At 35.7% G+C, this 27,309-nt stretch overlaps 1 protein-coding gene across 2 annotated transcripts; it reads left to right on the forward strand.

Moving 5' to 3' along the window:
• The first annotated feature begins 536 nt into the window (after positions 1-536).
• LOC120089504 (phosphatidylinositol 4-kinase alpha 1-like) lies at positions 537-24,114 on the forward strand. Of its 2 annotated transcripts, none has more exons than XM_039046993.2 (26): positions 537-1,635; positions 1,739-2,080; positions 2,182-2,343; positions 2,439-2,606; positions 2,696-2,860; positions 2,942-3,069; positions 3,417-3,723; positions 10,566-10,734; positions 10,909-11,126; positions 13,788-13,946; positions 14,019-14,201; positions 14,734-15,273; positions 15,364-15,723; positions 16,959-17,173; positions 18,364-18,544; positions 18,701-18,834; positions 18,945-19,098; positions 19,280-19,546; positions 20,106-20,183; positions 20,579-20,626; positions 21,729-21,901; positions 21,987-22,182; positions 22,623-22,763; positions 22,942-23,150; positions 23,248-23,409; positions 23,492-24,114. In XM_039046993.2, exons 1-26 carry the CDS (start codon positions 682-684, stop codon positions 23,748-23,750), a joined length of 6,072 nt encoding a protein of 2,023 aa, XP_038902921.1. In that variant the 5' UTR covers positions 537-681; the 3' UTR covers positions 23,751-24,114. The 2 variants fall into 2 exon arrangements, with proteins under 2 accessions (XP_038902921.1, XP_038902922.1); XM_039046994.2 differs by having other exon boundaries at positions 14,133-14,201.
• The last annotated feature ends 3,195 nt before the right edge of the window (positions 24,115-27,309 follow it).

The raw sequence follows: 27,309 nt of genomic DNA on the forward strand, positions 1-27,309 counted from the left end.
ATTTGAGCTTTTTTGGCGAGCTATTAGTTTAGGCTTATCTTTTTGTACATGAATATGTAATATAATTGTTCCCATTCTAGCATGTAATGCACGACGAACCAAAGTCTCTAGTGTCTGGGTTGAAGTCCCCATGGATCGATGCTACCGTGTCTGTCTAGTGATTTGATATCTTCTTAGTACCTCGCTCTTATTTGTATTACTTATAAAAAAAGAAAAAAGATATATAATATATATTAGCCATCGTGAGATTTATAGTTCTAACTTCCATCCCTATTATACTCGGGATAAAAGTAAACTTAACTAATTTATAAGTTAAAAATTCAAAATTTCATCCCAATATTGATAAGCTCGAAAAGAAAAGAAAAATATTGGTTTATCAAGTTGAAAACGGAAGGTGTGATTAATGGTAGGGGTTTTTTTCCCCCATAAATTATAATTTAAGGGAATTAACGACCAAAAAAAATGGATGAAAAGATGTGGCGCAAGGGTCCCGCTGACTCGGTAACGGTAGAGAGAAATTAGAAAAGAACGTGGGAATGAATGGATTCACAGGGCGCGAAACTCTCTCTTTCTGCGAACGCAAAAACGATCATCACAATGATGAACAACATGATTCAACCGAAGAACAATTCAATTTGATTCTCTCTGTTTCTTCCTCCACTCTCCCTGAATTTGATCGCGATGGAAGCTTTGCTCGAGCTCTGCGATTTGATTGCACAAAACCCCTCTGCTTTCTTCGAGAAGATTGCATGGATTTGCAGTCGTTGCCCTCCACCCGACGCCCTTCTCTCCGATTCACCTCGCGTTTCACGATCCCAACTCAATGCTATACTTGCCGTCGCTCGATTTCTCTCTAAATGCGCTGATTCCGTCGAGCCCCGACCCAAGGCCGTCGTTCTCGAGTTTATTCGCTCTATACCTTCCTCCTTTAACCACTCCTTCTGGCCGCCGACTTACGGAAATGATTCCATTACGTTGTTTTATACCGAGTTTTTGGGCTATGTGTCCAAAGCAACCGAAATAACGCCGGATTTTTCTGCAGATGTCGCTGTCTATACTGGTGAGGTTGTGGCGTCTGCTATTAGTTCCGGTGGGGGGGATTTGGGTATTTCTAGGTCATTTTTGATGGTTTTTTCGAAACATTTCCTTCCGATTTTGCCTTCTGATGCTAATAAACTTGTTGATATGGTGATTGAACGGTATTTGATGACGGGCTCTTGTGCACCGAGGGAACTGATGCAGGGAAACTCTGATTCTTCTGCATCTCATTCTATTGACGGTTCAAGTCCTCGAAATGAGGGGAGCCATGATTCGGGTTCAAGAGTTGGGGATGATAATATTTCGTCGTGGAAGAGTACTGCGACTTCGTATGGCAGTGGGATTTTGTGGAAGAGTAGTTCTGATCAATTGGGTCCAATGTTTGGGCTCAATGATGGTGGTGGAGGTGGAGAAATCTTGCTGAAGCAACAGGTTTCAAGCTTTGAAGAAGAGTCTTTGGAAAGTTTAGAGAAGCAAGCAATTGCGTTCGAATTGTTAGCCCACATTTTGGATAAAGCTCGAATTGATTCTTGGCTTTGGGATCAGGTGAGAGCGATAGCGAAGAAGCAGCTCCAGTCCCTTTTAATTTTTGTGAAGGTAAGCTCTTAATATCAACGATGGTTAGTTATTTATTAGGAAACGAGATTCTGAAAAAATTGAGGCGTAAGTTTTGTTTCCGTTTTGTATTGTATATGAGCAGATTCGTAAGCGAGATTGGAACGAACAAGGGTCCCTTTTAAAAGCCAGAATAAACGCAAAACTCTTGGTTTATAAAGCTGCAGCTAAATTGAAACTTAAGAGCCTTGGTTCCCTTGATTCTGAAGGAAAAGTGGCTAAGAAGTTGGTCTTCGAGACCTTTGCCTTATTAATGGATGCTGCTGAAGCATGCATTCTCTCAATTTGGCGAAAACTGAGAGTTTGTGAAGAACTTTTTAGCTGTTTACTTGCAGTACTAGGGAAAATTGCTGTTGCTTGGAAAGGTCAGCCACTGCGTGTCTTGCTTATCCGGCTTAAACCTCTTGTTTTAACAGTCTGTGCTCAGGTATATTCAATGGTTCTAGATTTGGAATTCAGGTCAGCTGGAAAATATGCAATAGATAGTTTTATTCATTTGGTTTTTACTCTCTGGTGTTACTCTTCCAGACCGATCCCTCTGACAGCAGCCATGGTGGAATGTTTGAGACTGTCTCCAAGACAATGTGTGAGATAATTGAATCGTGCTGGACAAAGGAGCGAGCTCCTGTCGACACATTCATCATGGGATTGACTGCAAGCATTCGTGGAAGGAATGATTATGAAGAACAGGTTTTGGTTTTATAAAATCTACTCTAAAATCCTGCTTTGGGTAACTGAAAAAGGTCTCTAACAAATAGAGTCTGAACTTGAAATTTCTCTTTCAGGTAAACAGAGAGAAAGGGGTTCCTCCTCTTCAACTTAATGGCATACGTTTGTTAGCTAATTTGAACGTTGCAGTGAAGAAGTCTGAAATCGTGGATATGATTTTACCACTTTTTATTGAAAGCTTAGAAGAGGGTGATGCGTCATCTCCCTGTTTATTACGACTCCAAGTATGAGACCCTTGTCTTACATCAACATATTTAATAAGACTTGTTGGGTTTCATTGCCATTTTTATTAAAAACCACATATGAATTGCAGTTTCTGGATGCTATATCTCGCATGGCAAGCTTAGGTTTTGAGAAGTCTTACAGGGAGACAGTTGTTCTGATGACAAGAAGTTACTTGAGTAAACTTTCAAATGCCGCATCTCCTCCTCCTGAGGGAAGTGCACCGGCTCCAGAAGCAACTACTGAACGTCTAGAGGTGACTTGTCTTTGAATGTTACTTTACCAGAAACCCATACTCTTTATCACATGAATGCTCACTGTTTCAATTACATTCTAGACTCTTCCCACAGGATTTCTTCTTATTGCTAGTGGACTTACCAGTTCTAAATTGCGTTCAGACTACCGCTACCGGTTACTCTCTCTTTGTTCAGATGTAGGACTTGCTGCTGATTCCAGAAATGCAAGGTACACTCCATTATTATTGTAAATATTTCCAACCAATCTGTGCTTTTATTAACGTTACATTATAAGTTTGGTAGATTGTGGATTTAGTTTTTTGCATATCTAAGATTTTACCAATGAGACCTTATACTCAAAACAGATTCTAACTGATCTGAACGCACCAAATTTGTAATTTAGTATCTACAATCTGAGCATGGTTCAATTAGACTAAGAGGTCAAAGGTTCAATTGTTGAACTTTCCTATTGGCTGAATTGTATATTGAGTTTCTAATTTTCGTTTGTGCCATTTTAATTCTATCCCACCCTTATTCACTGTAGAAGTTTCAAAACTGATGATCCAATTGTTACAGGAGTGGGGCAGATTTTCTGGGGCCTCTACTTCCTGCTGTAGCTGAAATCTGTTCAGATTTTAGCCCTACGGGTGATGTTGAACCATCACTTTTGAAGCTGTTTCGAAACTTGTGGTTTTATGTTGCTCTATTTGGGTTAGCACCTCCAATCCAAAATTCTTCAGTTCCCTCAAAAGCAATATCCACCACAGTGAGCAGTGCGGGAAGTGTGGGAACGACTGCCATTCAAGCTGTTAGCGGACCATATATGTGGGATAAGCGGTGGTCATCTGCTGTTCAGCGTATTTCTCAAGGGACTCCTCCACTTGTAAGTTGATCACTAAATCCTTTGCTCATATTTACTAATTAGTCGATATCTTAATCATCGTGATTATGACAGGTATGTGGATTACAAATTTTACTATATTTATAAATTTTTAATGTTCGATTTCTGCATTTGTTTTCTCATCAGTTTTAAAATGTCGTTTATTGAGTTTTTGGAATGATTTAATAATAACTTTTCCAATCAGCTTTTCATTAGCTATAGCAGTAGAAAATTAATTAATTCAATTTATATATAATTTAAACTTTACAGTTCTTAGGTGTTGTAATTCTCTTTATTTGTGCTAGTCTACCCCTTAATTTTTTTTTTTTTTTTTTTTTTTTTTGTAAAAAGCAATGCATAAAATCTCATAATCCCACCAATTACAAGTTAGGCACAAATTAAGTTTGATAGTGTACAAATTAATGACTTTTTCAGCACTCTCAAATTTTAAGCAAAATTATTTTTAGGGTTATTTTGAAATATAGGAAAATGAACTAAAATATTTACAAATATAGCCAAATTTTATCGTTTATTTACAATAAACTATGATAGATCACGATAGACTATAGTCTATCTGTGTTATGATAGATTGATAAGCATCTATTATGGCCTATCGAAGATGGACTATGATATTTTGTTGTTATTTATAATTATTTTAAGCGGTTTTGTCATTTAAAATAATTTTCTCTTATATTTATTATATTTTTCTCTAAAAGTTCTATCAATTTGTCCTCCATTTGATTGTAGGATTAAGCGAGTTTGTTTCGTGAGGTTAGTTGAAGTGCTTTTAAGCTGACTTGAAGACTCGTGAATATAAATTTTTTTATATACATTTGATTTTTTATTTTAAAAAATTTGTCGAATGTATGGGAAAAGACTTTCTTATAATAATATTTCAAAGATAAAATCATCGAGATAAAAATTTTAACATTGCAACACTTTTATCTAATTTTGAAGTAAAATTTAGTGTGGCTCAATTAGCTTAACCATATATTCTGGACCAATTGGTTGAAGGTGTAAAGCCCACTACACTTGTTCGACTAAAATTGTGCAATTAGTAGCACCCCGTTTTTCTTCTAATAATTAAAAGAAAATCAACTTGATATCTATTCTTCATTAAAAGATTTTTTGTTTACTTTTTAACTATTAAATAAAAACAGTTTATTTTTATTTATTATTGATTAAAATATTATTTTTATCTCTTTCTACAACTTTAATCTATATACTATCAATGATTCAATTTTAGTCCCATACTTTTAATAGATTTAGTTTCTCAAAATTAATTTTTTTATCGAAATTAATTAAATAAATATTGATAAGGGAATTTTTAAAAATAGAAAAATAAGAGAAATTATTTACATAAAATAAGAAAAGTTTAATATTCTTCGATAAAAATTAATGGAAGTCTATCAATATTTTTTTACTATTTTTTAAATAATTTGATATTTTTTGAAATTTTTTCTAATAATAATAATTTTCACGCAACAAGTATGAAAATGTTTTTAAAATTTATAATAAAAATGTTGCAGATAATAAAATGATTTTTTAGAAAACAACCATACATTAGCATAGGAGACTAGATTTCAGATTTATCGAAAGCACCAAGGTATTGGACTCTTCGTTCAACTTCCTCCTACCATTTCAAACCAGTGGTTACTGCCCGCTGCCACCGTCCGTGGCGTGGACGCTGGCGACTGTAACTTCTTTTTCGTCAACTTTCATCTCAAATTTCTCTTCTTCTCTTCCCTCATCCTTTCTCTCTCTTTTTTTTTTTCCTTTTTTTTGGGGGGGGGGAGGTTAACGAAGTGCTTTCCCCCTCCGTTTGAGCATAAAACGAAATTCCACCTCAGCGAGTCTTCCAATGGCCCATTCCTCTACCAAGTTCGACAAACTTTAAGTCCTACGACCTTTTACACGAACGCTAAACTTCAAGAATGAAGACAATACAGCAGAATCTCAGGTCAAAACATTTGCAAGGCAAAACGATTGACTGATCTGCAGAATTATGCTCCTCCTTTATCGAAAAAATGAAGTCTTTGCCGATGATAAAATCTTGTTCGAGTGAATTGAGTGATGGAGAAGCAAATTTCATTTTAGTTTGGGCATATATAGACCAAAAAGCTCAAATTGTTCATTTTAGATACTGTTCTATTTTCACAATCCATAAACATGCGGACTCTGTTGTCATTCTAAGGGCATCTAAATACTACATTTTCACAGAGTGACTATAGATGAGGCACAACATGTGATGGAGCTAGTTGATGAAGTGTATTTAGGTTGTGCAAAGAGCTTTTTAGAGAAAGAATCATGTTTGTTAAAGAGAGACAAAATCTGAAAAATAATAGAATGGGAATAATCCTCAGCATTGATATTGAGGCCTTGAGCTGTATTAAATAACCAAGGCCTAAGCTACGTGTACTGCGTACATCAGTCATTGAAGGAAAATAAACAGAGAAAAACCATAATAAACAATGTTTAAAACTACAGATTAATACCTATTCTAACATCCCCCTCAAGTGAACAGGCATTGACAAGGACAGTGAGCTTGGTTCTGAAACTCTAAAACTTTGGTGGGGAGGAGCCTTAGTCATACTATCAGCCAACTGTTCATCATAGGAAACAAATTTAATGGCCAGCTGCTTTCTTCGCCCACGTTCTCGAATAAAATGATGGTCAATCTCTATATGTTTCATGTGATTATGCATAACCAGATTTTCTGTCATATATGTTGCGTTGATGTTATCACAAAGTAGTAAGGAAGTTCCAGCACAAGGAACACCAATCTCAGACAAGATGGACTGCCACATAATTTCAGCATCATGCAGGATATGCCATGATACTCGGACTCTGCACTGGAACGAGACACCGCATGTTGCTTGGACGATTTCCAGGAAATCAGATTGGAGACAAGAAAGACACAAAATCCACTAGTACTTCCTGTCATCAGGGCAGTTTGCCCAATCGACATTTGTATAACATAATAGCTATTGAGTTAGGGATGGAGATGGAGTAAGAGAAATACGAAGATGAGCAGTACCCTTCAAGTATCGAATTAAGCGTTTGACAGCCTGCATATGGGTAGATGTTGGAGCATGTAAAAAACTGACAAAGCTTGTTCACCGTGTAACAAATGTCCAGTCCTGTGAGAGTGCAGTACTGGAGAGCCCCAACAAGACTCCTGTATTCAGTTGGACTATCAAGAGTACCATCATGTAATGACATACTTGGTTCAACGACCATGGGAACTGGGAAGGCTTACAATCCTTCATATTTGCCCTGCAAATGAGATCATTGATGTACTTGGTTTGGGAAAGATGTAGAGAAGTTGAAGACCGAGAAACTTGAACACCCAGGAAATATGACAAGTTGCCCATGTCTTTTAGTGCAAAACTGGAATGCAAGGCAGAAATAAAGTGCTGAATATGATGAGATTTGTTGCTCATTACTAGGATGTTATAAACGTATATCAAGAAAAAAAAAAAGAAAAAAAAACCCAAAGCAGAACCTTTGTTGAAAATAAACATGGATGCATCAGCCTTTGAACCATGAAATCCCCAGCCAAAAAGAAAAGAACTCAACTTTGCAAAACAAGCACATGGCATCGTGGACTTTGCTTGAGGCCATATAGAGATTTACTCAGGCGCAACACATAGTGTGGATGAGAGGAACTAAGAAAACCATCGGGCTGCCTCATAAACACCTCTTCCTTTAAGTCACCATGGAGGAATGTGTTCTAAACGTCTAGTTGCCTAACTTGCCAAATATAAGACACAGTAAGGACAGCACAATGCGTACGGTAGCTGGCTTTATAACTGGACTGAACTTCTCAAAATAGTCAATACTATATGCTCGATTGTACCCTTGAGCAACCAACCTTGCCTTGTGGCGATCAATCTCGCCCTTGGGCCTGAGCTTTCAAGCTAAAACCCACTTACAACTGATTAACTTTCTGTTAGAGGGTTCTGGAACCAATGACCAAGTGTTGTTACGTAACAGGGCTTGATATTCTTGGATCATTGCTTGCTGCCATTTGGGATTAGTAGTAAGCCTCTTTGTAATTTTCTGGTAAAGAGTAGGGGTTGTTGGGGGGTTTTTTGATGGAGAGCCAGGCTTTGGGTTTGAAGATTTCTGCTTTGGACCTAGTGACCATCGTGTGTGGTATTGATGGGAGGTAGAGGTTGAGGTTGGTCAGGCGAGGAAGGTGGGGTAGTAGGTAATGGGACAGAGCCTGGGGAGGAATGGTAAGAATTGGTTGAGGTGGATGGGTTGGGGGATGCAGAAGCTGATGGTGTTAAGGTTAATGGGGTAGGAGATGTGGAAGCTGAGGGTGTTAAGGTTAAGGTTAATTAGAGGGGACGGTGGGCTGGGGTTGAGCAGAAGTTAAATTGGAAAGAGGAGTCTCCAAGGTAGGGGAAGAAGAAAGAGAAACTGGAAAACATGGACTTGTAATGTAAAAGGGATTAATAAACGTGGATTGGACACGAGGAACACTTAAGGATAAGGTAGATTTACAGGGAATAGTGTACTCATTGAACATGATATGGCGGGACAATACAAAAGTCTAGAAGAGGAATCAAGGGAAAGATAACTCTTAAGAGCTATACCCTAGAAACACACATTCTTTGGAACGAAATTGCAATTTATTGTCACTATACGGGCAAAGGAAAGGAAAACAGAGACATCCAAAGGACTTGAGAATTTTGTAATTGAGAGAAGTTCCAAAAAGGAGTTGGTAAGGACAAAGGTTATCAAGGGTAGGAGTAGAAAGACGGTTAATAATGTAAGTAGCAGTTTGAAATGCATAAGACCAAACATTTTTAGGAACACAAGATTGAGCTAATAAAGCAAGTCCAACTTCAACAACAAGGCAGTTTTTCCTCTCAACACTCCCATTTTGTTGGGATGTGTATGGACAAGACAACCGATGATGAATGCCATTAGCTAAAAGGATGGGATCTAACGCATGGAATTCAGTACCTCCATCGATTTGGATGGCCTGCATTTTTGTTTGAAATTGGTTCTTGACTAGAGATTCCAATCTTTGGAATAAAGACAGTTTCATTTCTGGTTTTCGTGAGATAAAGTTAAGTAAATTTTGAGTAGTCATCAATAGAGTGTAAGAAACAGCAAGCTCCATTGATTAAAAAAATCGGGAATGGACCCCATACATCAGATTGAACCAATTGAAAAGGTCTAACAAAGTGAGAAGAAGAAGACACAAATGGTAAACAATGGCTTTTAGCCATTTGACAATAAGAACAAACAGCACTAGTGTTTCTTTCCTTTGTTTGAACATTACAGGAATTTAAATCACTCCTAAGAACTAAAGAACTTGGGTGACCAAGATGATGATGCCAATTCGACGAGTCTTGAAGTGTCGAGAGAAAAGCCCCTGGGCATTGGAGAGACTTGATGAAACTGGGATGGACAACTTATAGAGACCCCCATCAAGAGATCCCTGAAGAAGAGTGGTCTTGGAGACTAGATCCTTCACAAAGAAATCAAAGGGGTGATATTCAACATAAGCTTGATTATCATGACAAAGCTTTGCAATGCTAATTAAATTAGGAGAGTGAAGGAGCATGTAAAATAGATTTAAGATGCAGAGATGTGGAAGACACAGGAGATCGAAGAATAGTGGAACCAATATTCAGAATAGGGAGAGACATACCATTTCCAATAACAACTTGCTCATCTCTAGTGTAGGGTAGTGGTTGCTGTATATTATTTAAGTCGGGAGTCATATGGTGAGTAGCACCTGAATCAAGGAACCAAGTATTGTCAGGATTTGGTTAAGAGGAGGGTGGAAAGGTGTTATCAGAATAAGGTGAAGAAAGAGTATTTTGAGATGGATGGTTGAAAATTAGCAAAGAGGGCTTGTGTTGAATAGGTATTGATGGTTGGTACTTCAGGATCATATGATAATAGCAGACAAGTGCAGTGTGGCCCATTTTTCCACATATTTGGCATTGTGGCCGAGGTTTATTGGAGTTAGGAGGCCATTTCTGGTTACGATTTTGGGAGGGTTGAGGACCCACAACACTAGGGCTAGAGTTAAAAGTCGGGGAAATGGGGGGAAAGGGGAAGGAACAGGGGTAGGGATCTGTTTTGGGGAGAAGGGAGAGAGGGATTTAGACGTACGTGAGTTCTTGTTAAACCGTTGTTGATTGGACTGAACACTGAGGTTAGCCAGATTGGCTTGAATATTATTAAGTTGATCAATGACCATTTGTTGTTCGAGGCAAGCAACAGACTCACATCAACAAGAGAAGGGTGATCCACAAGATTTTGTATCGAAGTAACAAAGGGATCATACTCAAAACCCGAACCTTTTAATATGAAGGAAGTCATTTGTTGCTATGTAGAAATAAAAAAACTTCTATAAACTTAATGCCTTTACCTTTTCTCTTAGAATTTGTATAATTTTCTTGTGACAAGTTTGTTAGGTGCGGATTGAAGTAGGATTTATTTTATGGTGTCCTATGGTTCTCAATTGCTATTTTTCTATAGCAACATGAGGAGCTCTCTTTTGATCTATTTGTGATCTTCTTTGAAATAGGATTGGGCGTCAAGTCTCTCCTCATTTTTTTTTCTTCTTCTTGTAATTACTTTTCAATTGTGATCCCATGTACTTCTATTGCCTAGTCTGTGAACAAATCGGTTTGAATGTTTGTCCAGTGAAGACATTGGTAGCTGGCTGTACACAATCACATGAAGTTCTAAGCTATATACTCCTATCAAACTCTTTTCTTATAAACCCCTTTTGGAAAATATGACTTTGATTTGAAATGTTTTAAAGTATAGCCTATTTGGAGTTCTTGAAAAATAATTCATATCTTTCAAAGGTTGTTAGCACTGTTAAATGGCTTGAAGATGAATTGGAACTTAATGCTCTTCAAAACCCAGTTAGTCGTCAAGGAACTGCCAATGAGAAAGTTGTTCTAGCCCAAAGAGCTGCACTTGCTACTGCTTTAGGAGGGAGAGTTGATATTTCTGCGATGAACACAATTTCAGGTTGCATTTTGTTTGACTTAAATGTTTACTTGATAATTTTAGCTCTTATATCGAGGACACAGCTCTAAAGGCATGTTTTTGTGCTCCTTTCAACAGATCTCCAGAAAATTAATCTTTACTGGTTCTTCATGATATATTCTTGAAAGTTGAAACTTTAGCGCTTTTTTTGTACAGGTGTGAAGGCCACATATCTTCTTGCTGTTTCTTTCCTTGAGATTACACGTTTTAGCAGCAATGGTGGGATCCTCAATGGTAGTATAAATGTGGATGCTTCTAGAAGTGCCTTCAGTTGTGTCTTTGAATATCTTAAAACTCCAAATCTTGTTCCAGCCGTCTTACAATGTTTGACAGCACTGGTCCATAGGGCATATGAAACTGCAGTATCTTGGCTGGTATGTTATTGCTTTATGTAACTTATAGCTCTTATGAACTTTCTTCTTCAAAGGGATTTTATACGAATAGATATCTCATTCTTTTTGCTGGACTAATGTTCTGAAAAATGGGAATCTGTTTACGATATTTCATTTAATGCAGCATATGAACATTTTCCAAGATTCCAAGAAGAACAAACTAGAAATGATCCTCTGATGGAGAATAGAACTTCTAGCCTCCTATTGCTAGTTTAAGATCGTGTAAATAGGAGTGTTGGAGAACAAACATATACGTGGAAGAACGTTCTTTTTCAGTTATTATGAGTAAAAATTAAAATTTTTACACATTTTCAAAAGGATACGAGGAAGGAAAATAATATTACTATCAACCAATATTAGATAATATGGAACAACAGTGATGGACATGCATGTTTCTGCTTCTTTTGCTTTCTTACTCTGTCAGGTTTTTAATTAGTTTTCTATAGAAGATATAAGGTATGTAAACTGTTAGGACTAATATGCTTGTTTGATATTGCTGGATGAAGTTTAACGCAATAGTAAATGCTGCCTTGTGCCATAAAACTTGGGGAACAGTCTAATGCCATATATGTTATGGAAGTTCTTTCATTAGAACCTTTTGCTTCTTCAGCAATGAATTTAGTTTTTTTGTGGAGCTCTAAAAAGATCGGTTGGAAAACTATTGGTGCTTGGGGTTTGGCCTGGGACATCCTTCTTCTCTTGTTGAATGACCCCTCTATCCAGTCGAGGAAGTTGTTGAAGTTCATTGTTTTCCCATTTTCTAATTTGTTCGCTAAGCTAACTAGAACTTTATTAGTTGCTGGGTGGCAATTTGAATGTGGTTAAATTGATCCGTGAAAATGTACCGGTCATGATGAAAACCTTAGGAAGAAATGGCGCTCTCTCGCTCCTTTTCACTTGCCTCTGAATTTCTTCACTTTCATTTGTATAAATGGAAACTAAAGAATGGAGTAGCAGTTACAGGGGAGAAAACAAGAATTTATTTGTTATTTTAGTTTATTTTTTTGGTTATAAGGGCAGTGAGTTCAGATTGGAGGAGATGAGATACTGCAGCTTGTTTTTATTAGTTTACCATAGGAGCAAGAGCTATGGCTGGAAGGTCCTTAGTCAAGCTTTTCCAAGGCCTGCTGAACTTCAATCTTTAAAAAAAAGTTGTAAGGAGTGTTTGGTCTGATTAAGGATAAATCAGATTCAAATCTAGTGCAGAGATTGTAACTTCATTGAAGGGTGGATTTAAAAAAAGCATTATGGTTCTTTGGGGTGTCTACGTGGGAGATTGGGTCAATTTTTTGAAGAATGGTAAAAAATTTCAAAGGCAATATGAAAAAGAATTCTTAAAGGATGGTGAGCTAGGAGAAGGTTGCCAAACGTTCAAGGATCGTAAGGATACTACTCCAAAGAATGAAGAAATGGAAAAGGTAAAACAAAGATGGATTTTGCTGAAATTAAGTAACATTGAACTATAGTCATCTTGAGGCTGAACTTTCATGATGGGTGGACAAAAATTTCAATTTCTTTAAAGGATTTTTTTATAGATATAGTTGCAATAGTAGACAGGAAACAGATGCTTTATGTAAGTAATGAGGAAGGATAGGTCAAGATAAGGGAGGATGGAATTCTGAGAAACATAGAGCGCTTTATATAATGAGGAAGGGCAGGTCAGAGTAGAATGCTTTTAGTATGATATCTGAAATTGCCTCAAGATGTTTTTGACTAGAAATTTATTTAGCCAGTTTGATTACCTTGGAGGAAAGGTTTCAGTGGCTTCATAATTATCTTCCTTTCATGAGGCTTCAAATTGTGAGAGTTTTGACAATGTGAGCTTCTTTCGGAGAAGATTGCTTTGATGAATATTCTAAGAAGTGTTGCAGAAAGGGCTCCCCATGTTGTTGCTTGAAGGCCTATCTCTTTTGGTGTTTCGTGTTTCTTTTATGATTATTTTAATTTGAGGTTTTGAGCTTTTATTGTATCTTTCACAGAGTCCTGTTGTGCTGTTTATTTATTTTCCTTTGAAGGAGTTTTTTGTAACTATGCTTGTAACTTAATGGTGTTAAAAAAATAAAACGTTTTGGTAATCCTCTTTTAGTTGCTTCTTTCGTTCTTTTTCCCCCTTCTTTTGTTTGTTTTTATTGATGAATGCCTAAAAAAGAAATTTATATAGAAATCTATTTGGATTTTTATTTGAACTCATAAATTTTGGTTAATATGTTTTGGGAAATTTTATAGTTTTTTTGCAACCAGTAACTTAAGAAAAAACTGAAAATCAGCAAACAGAAAAGAAGTATTCTTTATTTAAAAGAATAATCTTTTTGTTTTTGTAAAAATATTGAGAATAGTAAAGTTAAGCAAGTGTTTGAGCTGAGGATGATTCTCATTTTTTCTGAAGAGTCTCTCCCAAACAGTAATTTTTCCTTGGAATGTTTTTCTTTTTCTTCATAAAATTGATATTGCTGCTTCAGTGAAAAGGCGAGTCAGTGCGATAACTATGTAGAGGAGATGACACTGTAAAATATCAAGAATGTACTTGTTTCCACCATTATCATGTGCTTTATGATGGTTTGAACGTTTAAAATATTTTCCCTGTCTGTGCAATATTGTTTTGTTGCTTTGGAACATCTTGTTGACTTTTTAAGCTGGACTCAGGAACAACGGATTTCTGAAATCGGCAATGAAGCTGCAGTTAGAAACTCAATCCTTAACGCCCATACCTGTTTTCTTATAAAAAGCATGTGCCAGAGGGAGGATCATATTCGAGAAGTAGCTGTGACCTTACTAACACAGTTCAGAGATAAGTTTCCTCAGGTAAAAGTCATGGGGGTATAAGTTTTTCACCTTTTCATTATGAATTTAGATAAACAAAATAAGTGCTTACAGGTTATGTGGAATTCATCTTGTCTGGATTCCCTTCTCTTCTCAATGCATAACCACTCGCCAACTACCATTGTTAATGATCCTGCATGGGTAGTGACTGTTCGTTCATTATACCAGAAGGTTGTTCGGGAATGGATTATCAGATCACTTTCACATGCTCCTTGCACTAGCCAGGGTCTCTTACAGGTTGGTTATTGTACTTTTCCTTCATAGAGTTATTTTTTTCCCACTTCTTTCATTCCTTGTTGCAAACAAACAAGGGCATGCATATCTATGTTAATTGGTTTGAAGCAGACTGACTTTCCAGCTACCTCTGTTAAAATATCATTTCCTTTATATGTGTGTCTTCTGTCTAGATTTTTCTTTTTTATCTAAAATATGAAAAATAAACAAAAAGTATTTCTAATGAAGAGGGGAAACGACTTGAAAAATGGGAAGATGAAATAGATTGGCAAAGATGGGAATATTGGTCGAAAAATTTAAAAGAAGCCAAGTTGAAAAGTATATGCTAATGAAGGACCACATTGGTTAAATGTAGGAGTGATGAAAAAAGCATGGTTCTCTTCTATGATAGTTTTATAACATGGTTATTGTTTTAATCACGTGTTCATTATTAAAAAAATATTTATCAGTTTTGTTTTTCTATTTTATTTAGTTTTAAAATTTTCAGCTGTCTGATAAATCAGTTGCTATCTACGGTATCATGTGTACAATTCAGGAAATGCTTTGTAAAGCAAACACTTGGCAGAGAGCACAACATACCCCAGATGTGGCCTCTCTTTTATCTGAGATACGAATTGGTACAGGTAAAAATGACTGCTGGAGTGGCATACTACAAACAGCAAATATTCCTGCAGTCATGTCTGCGGCGGCTGCTGCTTCAGGAGGGAACTTAAATTTGACAAAAGCCTTTAATTTGGAGGTGCTCAGTACAGGCATAGGAAGTGCAACAGTTAAGTGCAACTATGTGGGTGAGATTGCTGGAATGAGAAGGCTGTATAACACCTTTGGTGGGTATCAATCTGCTGGTGCAGCACCTACTGGTTCTGGAATTGGTATTGGCCTTCAGAGGTTGATAACGGGAGCATTTCCACAGGACCCACAGGGTGAAGATGAGTCATTCAATGCGATGTTGCTCCTAAAGTTTGTCCAGTCACTCCAGAAATTTGTTAACAACGCAGAGACAGGTGGAGAGATTGACAAGTCACAATTTCATGAAACTTGTTCCCAGGCAACTGCCTTCCTTCTAGCAAATTTGGTAAGATCTGCTCATTGTCATCTACTACGTTTGACACATCTATTGGTTGCCCATGTTTTCTTTGCATCAAAATATCACCACCTTTTCCAGGGTACTGATTCAAAATCCAATATAGAGGGCTTGTCACAACTTCTACGCCTTCTCTGTTGGTGTCCAGCTTATATTTCTACGTCTAATGCAATGGAAACTGGTGTATTCGTTTGGACATGGTTAGTATCTGCTGCACCTCAACTGGGATGTGTGATTCTTGCTGAACTGGTTGATGCATGGTTATGGACAATTGATACAAAACGAGGTCTTTTTTCTTCAAGAGAAGCTTTTTCAGGACCTACTGCGAAATTAAGACCCCATCTTTATCCAGGAGATCCAGAAATGCCACCTGAAATTGATCCTGTCGAACAAATAATTGCTCATAGACTATGGCTTGGATTCTTCTTTGACCGCTTTGAGGTTATGCTTATTTAATTTTTTTTTAAAGCCTCTCTTGATCTCTTTTTTCTCTTTTGTGTATCATGGTGTAAATAGATGCACATAATGTATTCAGATTGCATGGTTTGTGATTGCATTCATGCCTGGATGTTATCACATATAGATTGAATTTTCTTTTTGGTGCGAAAGTTGACATAAAGGAATGGACAACAAAGCAAGGTATATTGTAGTAAAAAGTTTGAGTGAATTCTTGCTTTAATTAGCTTCATTTTTCTTCCTTCCTTTTCTTGATTAGTCTTCCAACAATCTTTCCCATGTATCTGAATTGGAAGTCCTTGTTAGAGGATATGTATGTTTACATAGGAGCTTATTAGTCCTTTTGTCCTTTATTGTAATCTAGGGCTTCCATGTATGTCTATATATATATCAACTTTAGTGTATAGAATAAGATGAGTTATTCTCCCATATTTAGTCTCACATTAACAAAAGATGAATATGAAAATCAAAAGGAAGAAATGGTGAACTGAAGGGGATCTTTTTCTTTGTAAGTCTCCACTGGCCATGATAATGGAAGGGAATGAAATGAGGTGATTGTCTAGCGTGGCTCCAAGACAAGTTTTGCCAATACTGCTAAACGTTGATGAACTGAGATCAGTTGATGTGGTGGCTTTTCTAACATGCCATCTTGTTTACCTCTTCCTTGGCCTCTTGCTACCAAATCATTTCTTTGAAGAAGGCACATCACCCATCAATACACGACCTTATTTGTACCCCTAAGCTCAGAAATAGAAATTAAAGGGCTAGTCCAAAAGGAGTTGATGATTTTGCGTCAATTATCATGCACTCAACAAGGAAACAATTCCAGAAAAGTTCAATGCTATGAATTTGTTTGGTCAGTCACATAGTGACTATGGTACTTTTTCGGAGTTGGCTATCTGATTCACGATGGGATGTTTAGGGAGATGGATGATTTCACCAACAATTTATATTCCAAAGAGCTAAATTCTAATAGGACAATATCAAACCTTATGAAGGATATTTTTTACATTCATTATCTTTCCTTCTTCATGGTAGACATATCATAGATGAGTAGTCTGAGATTTTTATTAAATCACATGATGAAGTCCTTATGAGTCATCTCATATTTGACTGCTTGATTATCAATTTCAGTTACATAAGATCTTGATGGATCTTTCCCAATTCTTTTTGGCTGTCGACTGAAAATAGTAATGTCTAATCCTGCTTTTGTCACATAGGTTGTCAGATACCAAAGTGTTGAGCAGCTATTGCTCTTTGGTCGTTTGTTACAGGGGAGCATAGAGCTCCCATGGAAATTCTCACACCATCCTGCAGCTACTGGTTCTTTTTTCACTTTAATGTTTCTAGGGCTCAAATTTTGCTCCTGCCAGTCTCAAGTCAATTTGCAGAATTTTAAAAGCGGGCTTCAGCTTCTAGAGGACAGGGTTTATAGGTGAATTCTGTTCACTCTTCCCTGTTAATTATACTAATATTTTCCATTATGTTTTCTTCCATTTACAAGCTTGCGTTTGATACGCCTTACATTAACATGTGACTAGCCTAGAGCTTTAAGAAATAGTTAACTCTGTCAGTTTCTTGTGCCAAATAAGGACAAATCTGTGTTCTCTAATCTAATAGTTCGTTTATTAGTCTTCGGGGTTTCCATTTATGCCTATATATATATATATGTAGAAAATATGTAATGTTAGTGTATATAATGATATGGATATTCTCCTGTACTTTATTGATATCATTTAATGCAGTAGAAAACACATTGAACTTTAGTGAGGCATTAGGGTTCTGTTATTGGGATTTTGTGAGCTATTAGGAATTTGTGAATGCTAAACTTTGGAGTTTAGAAGTTTAGAACTCTACTTTGAAGTGCTCTTTCTGTCACTACCTCGTCCAGAAGGAAGACTGTTCACCTGTCAACAAAATACAAAATCCCGCCCACCAATTACATGGGTGCATGCAATAAATTGGCAAACAAATTACATGTTGGAATTTTTCGTTATCTAAATGATAAAATCAATCACATTCCTATTCAGCATATAAAGTAGCATGGTCTATAAAATGGATTCAATATGTTGTGTCAGAGTATGTAGCTCAATTCAAAATTGTAGCAATGTATTAAATCCTTTTTGTGGACCACTTTGGTGTAGTGTTTAACAACAATGAAAGTTATTTAACCTACTAGCTATTCTAAAATCTGAAGAAAAGGAAAAATGCAATAATACCCTTTTGAATGTTTCTATGCTGTGCACGAGAATTCTCCTGAGATTACTTGGTTTAATTAGCCTTCGGGAGGAAAGTTATAGCCTAACTGAGAACTTCTCTGTTTGCTGTAGTGTTCTTTTATCTTTTATTCTGTACAAACTAGATATTTGAAGATGTAACTCAACTATGAACTCTTACACTGCTTTTTTGATACAATTGCAATTAATAAAATTATTTTTGAATTTTCAACTTTACCTATTTTTCTATTCCCTTATATTCCCAGGAAATTAGTTTTCCATTCTGCTGTTCATCTTGGCCACTTCTTGCACCTCAATGTGAAAGAACTGGCATTTTATACCTTCATATAAACTTAGAAAGCTTTTTTGCTCTTTTTAAACTTGATAATCTGATTGATACATATTCCAGGGCATCTTTAGGGTGGTTTGCTTTTGAACCTGAATGGCATGAAATAAATAGTACGAACTTTGCCCAGAGTGAGGCTCAATCTGTTGCTTTGTTTGTTCAGTACCTATCAAATTACCTTAAAGATGGTTCACAAATAGATGTAAAAGGACAAGTACGAGAGAATGGGAACTCGGTTGACCTGGTAAGCTAGTTGTATTTGCGAAGTAAGTTATTCTGCTAATGGCCATGCCCTTTAAGATTTCTAAAACCCCTAAAATTACTATTTTATGTATGCAATTGTAGTTTGGATTTTACAAGGTAAAGTAATTGTTTAAAAAAGGTATCTGAATATCTGCAGAACTCCTGTCACCCAGTCTGGGGTCAGATGGAGAATTATACTGTGGGCAGAGAAAAACGGAGGCAACTACTGTTGATGCTATGCCAGCATGAAGCAGATAGGCTAGAAGTTTGGGCCCAACCAGTTAACACCAAGTGATGTCTAATCATAGTGTGCAAATTTTTCATGTTGCTTATATGACATAGTGAAGTGCGTGTATCTTATTACGTGCATGAACGTTAAATTTAATTTCATATTTTAATAGGGAAACTACATCCTCTCGACCAAAAATAAGCTCAGAGAAGTGGGTTGAATATGCTAGGACCGCCTACTCTGTAGATCCTCGGATTGCATTTTCTCTAGTTTCGAGATTTCCAGCCAACGTAACACTACGGGCTGAAGTGTCTCAACAAGTACAGGTGACTTCTTTTGTCAATCTTAGCCCTTAGGAACCAAATCAATATTCCGGCTAACGTAACACTAGGTCTGCTCTGCTTACAGGTCCCAATTTTATAGTTTACTGATTTTTGCTGTTCTATTACTCTCCTATAACCCATACTTTTGAATGGATATTTACTATTGACCGGGTTTGTCTTGCAGTCTCACATATTGGATATCCGTTACATACCTGAAGCATTGCCATATTTTGTCTCCCCAAAGGCTGTTGATGAAAATTCAGTGCTTTTACAACAATTACCTCACTGGGCTGCCTGTTCAATCACACAAGCCATTGAGTTCCTTGCTCCTGCATACAAGGGGCATCCTCGTGTTATGGCTTACGTACTTAGGGTTTTGGAGTCATATCCACCAGAACGAGTAACCTTCTTCATGCCACAGCTAGTTCAAGCTCTGCGGTATGATGATGGAGTGAGTTTTAAACTTTGAAGGGAGGTCCCAATATTATTTCATTAACAATTTGTTCGTCTATTTTCTCCATGGTTTGTATCATTTAGTGGTGCTTAGGGTTCAGTGGAAAAGCGTCATCGCACAAATAAATTTTTGGTTAAAAGCAGCTTGACTGTCCAGCCTCAAGCTCGCCACAAATGTCTCAAGTAGAAATTCTGGGAAAAGAATTTCCATGAAACACTGCAATTTCTCTTCGACAATTCTAACTATAATCCAACTAAATTGGACACAGAACTTGGGCGAAATGTTCTGTAAATAGTTTGGCTATTGAAATATTTATATTATGCATTGGTTTCTGCATTCTCTTTTGTAATTTACCATGCTAAAGCCATCAAAATTAGAAATCATACTGGCATAATTTGGAAACTCATAGAAAAGTTGGGGCTTGGATTCCAGATCACTATTTTCAGACCTAAGCTCAATACACTTTATCTCATCCCAGCTTGCTTAGCATATTCAACCAATAGTTCTTTATTGTGCATATATATATATATTTTAATTCAATTCTCTCATTTTGCAGAAATTAGTTGAAGGATACTTGCTTAGAGCAGCTCAGAGAAGTGATTTATTTGCTCATATTCTTATTTGGCATTTACAGGTTTGGAAAACTCTTCAGCTAATGCTGATGTGACTGTTATTGTTATTACGCTTTGCCTCTTCCATTGCATTTTATTTACTTATTTTTATTGATTATTTTTTTTATACTTTGGGTTGGTGGAGTTGTTTGTAAATGAGAAACAGGTCGACTTCTTAACTGAATTGAATAAGAACTCGAGGTTTGATCACTCAAATAAATGAATTTATGTAAAATTCACTCACGTAAACTCACTTTTTATTTGCAAGTGCTCAAACCTCAGCAGATATTTTTCTGCTAAGTAATCAAATCTTAATTTCTAATGAGTACTAGCTGTAAAATCTTTATTAAATAATCTTTCTTTTTCTTTCCTTGTTAGCCAAATTATTCAACCAAATCCTATACCTTTTGACCTGCAGGGTGAGACTTGTGAGCCAGAGATGGGGAAAGAAGCCACCTCTACAAAGGTATGCTCATACAGGTTATTTTTCCTCTCTCTCTCTCTCGTTTATTTTTTATTTTTTGTTGTAAGTTGTCAAACACATTCTACAATCCATTTTTTCATTATCAGGTATGACATTTCAATATCATTGTTCAAAAACATTATGCATATTATCCATGTTCAGGGGAAAAAAATTCACTCCTAATCTACAAGGTTTATTCATTCTTAGGTTTACCCAATGAAGGATATAATGACCTTCCATTTACGTCTATTTACGTAATCTCTTCTGGTAATGGAAAATACAGTTCATAATGGAAATTATTTACACTATTGGAAGATAGATTTGTTATTGCATTTTGAGAAATACTTGCTACAATCATCTCCATGGATCCCTTCAATGACAAAGGGAAAATAAATATTAAAAATATATATCTTTTTCTAAAATGAAAATTTTTTGCCACGTGGAAACTTGTGATCGGGTACGTGAGTGAGTGGACTACACAGAGATAGATGCAACCCAATTCTGAAGTATTTTTCTTGTACTTTTGTACTTAAGAATTTTAGACTATCTTATCAACCACAGGTAAGAAATAAGTAGTTACGGCTACATTTCGATGTATAGATCGCAATCATTTGTCAAGTGATCAATCTTTCATAAAGCTCACTTCCGAATAAAGAGGTTTATGATACTACTGATACTTTCCGGTTTCCAAAATGTGGGAAACGAGAAGCATGAGGCCTTATTCTTGTCACCATGGTGTATCGTTTGTTAATCCTGAAGAACTACAAAATCAAAATGTTTGCAGCTTTCCATCGATTTGTTTATGTCTAACTTATTTGATCAAGAACACCAAATAAAGTCCAGGTTTAATGCCCAATATTGTCCACTTCATGATTTTTGGATTTTCTTGGGTATTCATACTTTGAAAGAGACATGTTATGAGACATATTTGTCTTCAGGTTGAACGCTAATTGTCAACTACTTCATGTTTTTGGATCAAACTAGATGCTTTCTTCATATTACATTATATTCATCAGAATGCAATTCGAATTTTGTTTTTTGGGCCTTCATTTTTATACAGGCATCTTTTGGGGTCAATAACTACTATTCTTGGTGATAATTACAGAGTAATTCGTTTCAAGCGCTATTGCCAGTTGTTAGGCAGCATATTATTGACGGTTTCTCTGAGAAAGCCCTTGATGTGTTTCAAAGAGAGTTTGATTTCTTTGACAAAGTTACTTCCATCTCTGGTGTTCTCTTTCCCCTCCCCAAGGATGAACGTCGTGCTGGTATTCGAAGGTAGATTTCTATTCTCAGACTCATGAAACTCATAATTCCTGTCTTGATTCTATCATTGCAATTGAAATGTGCACTCTCAATGTAGGGAATTGGAGAAGATTGAAATGAATGGTGATGATCTCTATCTACCTACTGCACCTAGCAAGCTTGTAAAAGGAATACAGGTAGATAGTGGAATACCCTTACAATCCGCAGCAAAAGTTCCTATTATGATTACATTTAATGTGGTTGATCGTGATGGGGACCCTAATGATGTAAAGCCTCAAGCTTGCATCTTCAAGGTAAGCCTATTTGTCTATTGTTTCCGTGAGACCTTGTTTTTGGCTTATTCAGAATTTATTGTCTTAGTCGCTTCCACAAACGCTTACAAGTTTAGAGTTTAGGCGATTGAGCTATAAGTTTCATTTTCTGTAATCTAAAACTAGGCTCATGATTAATGGAGTTTGACTCGTATGCTAGCATAGTTACAAAATGATTGGGAACCCTGGATGCAATTATAGAATTAACGTGCTAATAAGTCATTCAACCAAACCAAATACATTGCAATGCCAAATAATATTTGTGACACAGAAAAAGCAATGATTTATATGTATGCCTTTGGTTGCATGCATCGAAAATCTATTCTTTTTGGAACACCTCCTTCATTGTTCACATTCTATTACCAGCCTTTGGTTTTGGGGTTTTTACCTTTCATAGCTTCATTACTCTTTTTTTCTTCAAGGTCGGAGACGATTGCCGTCAAGACGTCCTTGCATTACAAGTTATAGCGCTTCTTAGAGATGTATTTGAGGCTGTTGGGCTTAATCTCTATTTATTTCCCTATGGTGTTCTCCCAACTGGCCCTGAGAGAGGTATAATTGAGGTCAGTTTCCGTCCTCTCATGTAAATGGTATGGGTTTTGCTTTCTTTTGCACTTTGCATTGTCCTCGATGATCTTTAACACTCTTCTTATCAGAAATCGATATATAATATAAATCAACGTCGTTAAGCAGTGATATAGTTGGTTCCTACTCCCTTACTAGCTAATTTCCACGTTACAGGTGGTCCCCAATGTCCGAAGTCGGAGTCAGATGGGTGAAACAACTGATGGGGGTTTGTATGAGATATTTCAACAAGACTACGGGCCTGTTGGCTCCCCCAGTTTCGAAGCAGCCCGCGAAAACTTCATTATCAGTAGTGCAGGTTATGCAGTAGCCAGTCTTTTACTTCAACCGAAGGATAGACACAATGGGAATCTTCTTTTCGACAAGTATGGTTTCTCACTCTCTTTCACCCGATGGAACCAATTTTAGATTTTCCTGTAAAGCGTGCAAGTCTCATATATTATGCATTACATGATACTGTAGTTTGGGGAGGCTTATTCATATTGATTTCGGTTTTATACTGGAAACTTCCCCCGGTGGTAATATGCGTTTTGAGAGCGCACACTTCAAGCTGAGTCACGAAATGACCCAACTACTCGATCCTTCTGGGGTGATGAAGAGCGAGACCTGGAACCTGTTTCTCAGGTAATTCATTTCTCTGTATTTATGTTCATTAAATCCTATATAAAAATTCTATAAGTGTAACTTATTCGGATGCCTTGAACAGCTTGTGTGTGAAGGGTTACCTAGCTGCACGTCGTTACATGGATGGGATAATCACAACCGTGGCACTGATGTTAGACAGTGGCCTGCCCTGCTTCAGCCGAGGTGATCCAATCGGAAACCTCCGAAAGAGATTTCATCCTGAGATGAGCGAGCGTGAGGCTGCCAACTTCATGATCCGTGTTTGTGTTGATGCTTACAACAAATGGACCACGGCTGGGTATGACTTGATACAATACCTTCAGCAAGGCATTGAGAAGTAAAAGGAAAAAAGAGAGGTTCTTTGGGCTGGCTGGCTGGACATCATAAGAAGGTTCGGTCTCATCATTAATAGAAAACTTTCGTGTCTTGTTAGACCAAAATTTTCAAGGAATCTTCAAGGAATCTTGCTTTTTTGAATCTTTGGAGGGGACTGTAAGTAAACTGACATTGTGCCATGTGAATTTACAGTGGGATTCCCATGGCCATTTTATTCGATTTTAATTTTTGATTGTTTGTCTTTTTCGCCTTTTCTTGTCATGTATTTGAGTTTTTTATTTTGTGTATTAACGAAATTCTGTAATAATTTTGTAAAGTATTGCTTAATTCGGTATTACGAAAGAGGAGCTACATATCAGTTACCATAAAGCATTTGTTCTCGTTGAGGAGGTCAAATATTCGAAGTTCCTCTCCTCACATTGTTAATTAAAAAAAACTCCAGAAGTTACATCACTTCTCCTTTTTTCTTCATTAAGAAAAGACCCCAATGACTCAAAAGCAGAATGAATAGAAATGGTTTCAAAAGTTTAATTTTATATTTAGAGTAACGATTAAATTGCATCTAATCTCATGCATTTTTTTATAATAAAAAAATTAAAAATTTATTTTTGTTTTATTAAATAATATCTATCTGATAGTAGATTTTTATTGGTGTGCAATCTGGGTTGTATAAAGATGATTGTACCCAATTTTTTTTCTTTTATATTTATTAAAGTATTATGTCACTCCCTATTTTTCTATTTACAAGGTTTTTAAATGTTCGTCTACGTGTTGCCATTTTAGAGAAATTTATATGTTCAATCTTGAATTTAATATATCATGAAAAAAATGACAAAATATACCAAAGATATAAACAAAATGCACTGATATCACCCCAATATTAATGATAGAAAATTTAAACTTATTTAAACAGATGAAATTATTATTAACTAATTTAAATATTTTAAAATTAATTTATGAAAATTTTGAAGTTATAATTGTTTTAAAAAATTATGCTTAGATAATAAAAGAAATACTCCTAAATGAACTATGAGAACGGTTTCAATTATACACAAGAAGTTTGAAAATTTTCTCGTTTTAACCTTTGAAGTTTGTTACAAGTGATACTCAGAATAAACTATGAAAACAGTTTCAATTACACACATAAACTTTGAAAAGTTTCATTTTAACCCTTTAAGTTTGTTACAAACAATACTCGTGGTTTCTCATTAGATTCAGAGATGAAAAAGTTTGTTTATACTTATGTGAATAAATCTAAACACATACATGGAACAAAAAATAAAGACATAGGACATATGTGAACCATATATGTGGTCATCTTTCTCCTTTCAATCTCATGCTTCCAATTTTTCATTTATAATATTTTCTCTAATCCTAACTACCAAATTTATTTCTCATATATATTTAGATTTGTTCGAATAAACTAACACATAAATAATTGAATTCAACAAAAAAAAAAAAAGTTCAACAATTATTTTGAAACAAACTTCAAACCTTAAACTTTTTAAAGTTGGGAGTATAGTTGAAGTGTTGAACTAACTCCATAGTTCATAAGGACTTTTGATAATTTAACAAAAAGAGAAAAAAACAAATTGAAGTCAAGATAAAGTGAGTCAATAAGTAAACGAATAAAAATTTGAAGTTTGACAAAATTGTGTAAAATAATTATTTCTTGGAAAAAGTGGCTGAATTATCTCTCTTAAAATTTCCGATCGGGTCAGAAAGGGTGGGCTGGTCCGACGTTAAAAGTGATGGCTTATCTTCCTTGCAATTTGCAAGCGTTGAAATATTTGCACAATTCTTCGGCCCCTTTTGAGGGTAGCAATCAGTAGGTCGGGTCAGGTCGATATACATTAAAAATTAGACTAGTTACGTAAATGAAGTTCAAATCCAAAATAATAGAATGTGTAGTATAAGAATAAAATAATTACATATGTATAGAATAAAAAATGGCAAAAAACCAAAAAACCTACGTCTAGCCACCATTTTGCAAGTTGTTTCTGGTTTTCTCAAATTGAAAACTATCATTGATGACTATTATCAATGATAGCTTTTAATTTGTGAAGTGTGCTATCAGTGGCTATCATCGATAGTTGCTATCAGCAGTTATCACTGATAGTTGCTATCAGTGGTAGTTTTTTTATTTGAGAAATGCGTTATCAGTTGCTATCACTGATAGCTGCTATTAGTGAATATCACTAATGACTGCTATTAGTGGTAGTTTTTAATTTGAGAAGTGTGCTATTAGTTCCTATCGTTGATAGCTGCAATAAATGATACTGCTATCATTGGTAACTTTTAATTTAAGAAATGTACTATCGATTGCTATGACTAATAGCTGCTATTAGGGATAGCAACTACCAGTGATAGCTTTCAATCGAGAAATGTGCTATCAGTTGCTATCGTTGATAACTGTTATTAGTCATGTTGCTATTAGTTATAACTTTCAATTTGAGAATTGGGTTATCAGTTGCTATTACTGATATGTTTCTATCAATAATAGCTAAATAGTGACTATTGCTGGCATGTTTCTATCGGTGGCAATGTTTTGATGCTTTTTGTTGTTTGAATTTGATATCATGTTATACTTGTTTGTAAGTAATGGAGGTCTTTTGATTAATTTGTTGATACATATAGTGTGTTTGTATGTCATTATTGATGCATATAGGTATAGAATGATATCCTTCTATATTGATAGTCATAAAGGATATCATTGATAGCTATAGTTAGTGATATCTTTCTATTGCTATCAATGTAAAGGATATCACTGATAGTATGTATGTATTATGTAATGTAGTATTTCAGATGAAATGACTTCTCGAGATTGTTTGATTGTGCATAAAAGTTTTCATTGATAGCATGATATCATAGTATCACTAATAACATGTTATTCATGATAACATATTATCAGTGATACTACTGATAGACTTCATACTCTTAAAGTCCTATAAAAAGAAAAGGAAAATTATTGGCCTATTTGATAACATTCTCATTTCTCATTTTTTGAGAAATAAACTTGTTTAATAATCATTATCGTTTCTTGGTGCAAACTTGAGGACTAAAAAAAGTAATTTCTTTCAAATCCATTTTCATTTGCTATTTATATTTAACGTTTGGTTATAATAATCAAATTTGATGATTGACTTGTTGGTGTTAAACCACTTATAAATTAGACACTTTCAAGTCTGGGTTTTAAAACCCAGTCTCATAATTCTTCTTTTAATGATTCTAGTGGGAAATGGGAAGATGAGGGAGAAAGGGAAATGTTTGGAGAGATGAACAGATTGGGGAGATGAAAGCAAAAACTAGAAAAAGGAACGAAAATTTTAAAAAAAAATCGGAGAAAGAAGATGAAATTAAAAAAAGGAGAAAAGAAAATAAAATAAAATAAAAGGAATGAAAGGAAAAACGGGAGAGAATGATTGACTAAAAAAAGAGAAAGGGAAGAAAAAGACATGAAACGAAATAAGGGAGGGCCAAATTGTAAACTAGAAAAAAATTCAAAAGTTGACTAGTCAGTACTTCCATATTTGCAATTATTTTAAAGAAGTATTATATTTTTGG

Source organism: Benincasa hispida, chromosome 10 (genome assembly GCF_027475165.1).
Source record: "Benincasa hispida cultivar pf3 chromosome 10, pf3_genome.v1.1, whole genome shotgun sequence".
Classification (NCBI taxonomy): Eukaryota; Viridiplantae; Streptophyta; class Magnoliopsida; order Cucurbitales; family Cucurbitaceae; genus Benincasa; species Benincasa hispida.